General features: G+C 43.1%; 1 protein-coding gene across 1 annotated transcript in view; it reads left to right on the top strand.

Moving 5' to 3' along the window:
- Window positions 1-5,000, top strand: part of LOC308151557 (disco-interacting protein 2 homolog C-like) — a gene marked incomplete at both ends in the record, with an annotated part of 192,654 nt that overhangs the window by 163,060 nt on the left and 24,594 nt on the right. Inside the window, 2 exon segments of the mRNA XM_080524453.1 lie at window positions 21-132; window positions 1,156-1,265. Coding sequence (XP_080380579.1) covers window positions 21-132; window positions 1,156-1,265 — 222 coding nt within the window.

Below are 5,000 nucleotides of genomic sequence, written 5' to 3'. Positions count from 1 at the left end.
GTGTGTGTGTGTGTGTCCAGGTGAGTCGCTCGGCGTGTGTGATGACCACGCAGGGGATCTGCAAGCTGCTGAGGTCCAAGGAGGCGTCGGCCGCGGTCGACGTCCGGACCTGGCCCCCGGTCCTGGACACAGGTACCACACACACACACATATAACACACACACACACATTTTACTATTTCACACACGCAAACGCATACATGCGCAAACTTACTTACTAAACACTAGAATTTGGTGTATGCATAAGGGGAGGTGTTACGTTTTGGTATAGAGTTCTAGAGGTAGAATGGTGTTGGACCCATGTGCGGTGCAGCTCAGATGAATGGAGGTCGAGACAGTAATAAAATAAGTTTCTCTTTACTGAGATAGGCAATGATCAGTCACAACCTGTTGTGTACAAGGATATAGAATCAAAAGTAAAGGGGAGCAAGCAAGGCTCTGAGTTTACGAGTAAATAATAATAGTGGATACAAAACAACTAGCGTATCGACAAAACAAAAGGAGAGCAATCAAGGCTCCATCAGCTAACCGCAAGAATAATGCAAACACAATGAAAATAACAAACACTATATACAGTCACTATACCTGGGAACAGCGACAGGTAAATAAAGTCCTCCAGGACAGAACGGACAGAGTCAAAATAGCAGACACGGTATTTTCCATATGACAAGCAAGGGTTCTCATCACGTCAACAAGCACGAACAACTGACAAGGGAACAGGGAAAAGGGACACACCTAAATACACATACAAACACTGACAGGTGACAATGATTAGGCAATTAGTCCAGGGCAAGAGTAATGCACTTTGACCAGCAGGCGGCATCGGGGAGTCGTCCTCGCTGACCCCCCTCGTAACAGGGAGGCTGTTGGAGGAAAACATTGGAGGATGGGCTCATTGTAACGCATGAAACACGTTTAATACCATTCCTCATTCCTCATTCCTCATTCCTCATTCCATTCCATACATTACAATGAGCCCGTCCTCCGATTTCTACCTCCACCAGCCTCCCCTGGACTACACAACATGTCCTTCTAACTCCTAAAACCATGTGTTTGACCACCCACACCTAAACCATTGACCCACAGCAGTAATGTGCCATGTCCAGTACTTGTGACGTGTTGTTAACGGTGGTCTTGCCCCCCCCCCCCCCTCTAGATGACCTGCCAAAGAAGAAGCCCCCCGGGTTGTACAAGCCCTCCAACCCAGACACCCTGGCCTACCTGGACTTCAGTGTGTCCACCACTGGGATGTTGGCTGGGGTCAAGGTAACATAACTGTGATTATACACTTCATATCATGACATAACTGTGATTATACACTTCATATCATGACATAACTGTGATTATACACTTCATATCATGACATAACTGTGATTATACACTTCATACCATGACATAACTGTGATTATACATACTATATCATGACATAACTGTGATTATACATACTATATCATGACATAACCCTGATTATACATACTATATCATGACATAACTCTGATTGTACACTTTATATCATAACATCTGGGGTCAGATGTAACTCAGAACATAACACATAACACTATCATAACATAACTCTTATTATAATATAATATCATAACATAACTCTTATTATAATATCATAACATAACATGGACGTCTATGTGTGTCCGCCACGAGTCAATATGCAGTACAGCACGTTCTTGGAACTGTCTCTGCATATTTAGGCCCAACACAAGTGGAATAGTAAATATAATTTCAGCGTGTTATTGTTATTGTTATTGGAGAGGAAGACAAGGAGAAACCAAAGCCCTCTGGCGAACAAAGTAAAAAAGTTATTAAAGAAATCTATCTCTGCATTATTAAAGAAATGTATTTTCTGCGTTATTAAAGAAATATGTAAATAGGTTAATTCTTAAAGAAAAGTTGATTATTGTTAGAAGCGAGAAGCAGGAATCTGTGTACTCTCTGCGCTGGGAGGTGTGTGTGTGTGTGTGTGTGTGTGTGGCAGGGAGGGGACGGACTGACAGGAATCTGAAGCAGGAATCTGTGTACTCTCTGCGCTGGGAGGTGTGTGTGTGTGTGTGTGTGTGTGTGTGTGTGTGTGTGTGAGTGGCAGGGGGGGGTCGGACTGACATCTCTATAGGCGTGTGATTATGAAACCCTTCAGAAATTTGAAATATGAACACGCTGTCCTACACCGTGGAGACATGCAGACATTCTGAAGCAGAACATCTGACTGAGGAGATCGCCGTGACATTTCAGAAACATAAAAGACATTATCAATGTCAATTATCATTATCAATAATAAGATCTCTGGTCTTGTTCAGACGACCGGAGAGCAGGCAGAGTAGACTTTCTCTCTCTCTCTCCCTCTCTCTCTCTCTCTCTCTCTCTCTCTCTCTCTCTCTCTCTCTCTCTCTCTCTCTCTCTTTCTCTCTCTCTCTCTCTGTCTCCCTCTCTCTCTGTCTCTCTCTGTTTCTCTCTACCTCTCTCTCTGTCTCTCTCTCCCTCTCTCTCTTCCTCTCTGTCTCTCTCTCCCTCTCTCTCTCTGTCTCTCTCTCCCTCTCTCTCTCTCTCTCTCTCTCTCTCTCTCTCTCTCTCTCTCTGTCTCCCCCCTCCCCCCTAAGTGTACACAGTGACTCTCTCATGAAGGCCTGTTTCTCGCCGGCACCAGCGATCCGACCCTCGGTACAACCGCAGGCCTTGTTCAGTCTTAATCTGGTCGTGTGACAACCTTTGTCTACCCAGCGAAGCTCAACAAGTGGCCTGTGAGGAGGTTGGCCTTTCGCTGGTCAGTAACAGAGGCCATCTACTATCCGGTTTCCCCCCGGCGATGAGAAGCTTAGTGGGTATCACACTCGTTGTGTGTTTTGTAAGCAAATATATTAATCTTCACCAAGAGAGGCCATTGTCTAACATTTGTCCCCTCAACTCTAAACAGGCTGATGAATGGGACTGGGAGTAGTGTCGTTGTTGTTGTTGTTGTTGTTGTTGTTGTCGGGCTCTCGTCTCTCCAGTTGAAACAAACAAACACATGCCTCAATGGGATGGTCATCTGCGCTAAACCAAATGTGTGTAGAAGATAAATTCATTATAATAACAACAGCCCTGACCTAATGCAAATTAGCACATATTTCATTAGATAATGCCTAATTTGCATATTTAAACATAATATTTCAGAAAACTTGTAATACAAAAAATGTTAGTCTTAATGTAAGTGATTAACTGGTGAAGTTTCATGGTGATATCTATTAGTTGATTTTTTTATCCTATTAACTGGCTGTGTTGCGCCTGGCACAAAAACCCACATTTTCGACCCCTGAATTTACCTTGATCCAATAAATATTAAGACTAAGACTTTTAATATGTTATTTGGTTGTCCCTAGGGATCACAAAAAAACTTGAATGATTACTATTGCAATTTCCCCTGGGTTAAACCACAGATTGACTGGACTATAAGCCTCCTTGACGTCACATGTAGGCTAGTGCACTGGTGTGTGTGTGTGTGTGTGTGTGTGTGTGTGTGTGTGTGTGTGTGTGTGTGTGTGTGTGTGTGTGTGGTGTGTCGTCTATGTCTCTGTGTGTGTGTGTGTGTGTGTGTGTGTGTGGTCTGTGTGTGTGTGTGTGTGTGTGTGTGTGTTGTCTATGTCTGTGTGTGTGTGTGTTGTCTATGTGTGTGTGTGTGTGTGTGTGTGTGTGTGTCGTCTCTGTGTGTGTGTGTGTGTGTGTGTGTGTGTGTGTGCGTGTCGTCTATGTCTCTGTGTGTGTGTGTGTGTGTGTGTGTGTGTGAGATTGAGAGATTGAGATTGAGATTGATTGAGATAACGTTTATTGCCACTATGCATTACACATATAGGAATTTGCTTCGTCACCACAGCAAGTGCGTTTATACTTTTTTCACATATCAAAAAACAGGACAACACAACAATAACACAGGACAGACAACAGTGCATTGGATAGTGCGGTATAAAGTAAAGTGCAGTGCAGTGTGTGTGTGTGTCTCAGACTACTGGAGAAGGACTATATGGCCCTGTCCCAATTCTCCACATTTTATGCTGATGTATACTGTGTGCATCGGCCCTGCTATGAGCATTGTTCGCCCGCCATTGATTTATTCCTTCATTAAGCTCCTGGTAATTAAGCATGAACGAGGCAGTGCTTAGCGGCTTGTTAGGAGTGTTATTGATTTGCATGAATTGTTTCCCGCCAGACCGCCATGCATTTCCGACGCCAGTTTCGTTCTAAACTCGGAAAACTAAAAAGTGATTGTTTGTTTTTAATAAGATGCATTCATAAAGTGAGTAAACGTGGAACACGGTTTAGTACTGGAGTGGATGAAGTCGTTTGCACGCCTGTCATTCAGCGAAGACAAACTGTGGACCAGAACCAGAACCATACTGTGTCAACTCAAGGTCCTCCTCAGGGTTTTTATTTAGAACTCGGCTCAAGTTATTTTCAAAAATGCGCCAGAAATGCAGCTAAAACGCTGAATCACAGTGGAACATCCTAACGTGTTCTCTGCCGCTTTCTCTTTTAACACCAGTGTCATTGGCGATAGTTCCTCCATCATGACTAAGGTCTGGACTACACGTATATGGATATTTTTTTAAGCTGATATTTTCGTACTCTGTCCACACCACAAAAATATCTCTGTCCATACGAAAAGCCAAAACTGAACACGATCTGGCAAATACCCTAGAACAGGGGTATTCAATTACAAATTCAGTTGGGCCAGATTTGAAAACCAAGAAATTTTGCTGGGCCAGACATTTTCAGCGGCCAGTAGCCTAGGCACCAGGTAATGACACATTTCAAACCAACACAAATGAATGTAGGCTTAATGAAATACAAGCAGTTTATTTATAGTTTTCCTTTTAAATTAGGTAACATCTGACACAGGCACATCAAAAGTCATCTCAAAGTGCATAAAAAAGTGTACAGTAGTATACCAATAAAAAAATTTCCTTTTGTAAAATATAAATGTTGGTCATAGCTGACCCAGGCACATCACAAAGTGCTTTT

This window comes from Nansenia antarctica, assembly GCF_963989245.1.
Source record: "Nansenia antarctica genome assembly, chromosome: 2".
In the NCBI taxonomy this organism is placed as follows: domain Eukaryota; kingdom Metazoa; phylum Chordata; class Actinopteri; order Argentiniformes; family Microstomatidae; genus Nansenia; species Nansenia antarctica.
Note: the sequence above shows the minus strand (reverse complement) of the source record. Positions and strands in the feature narration are given on the sequence as shown.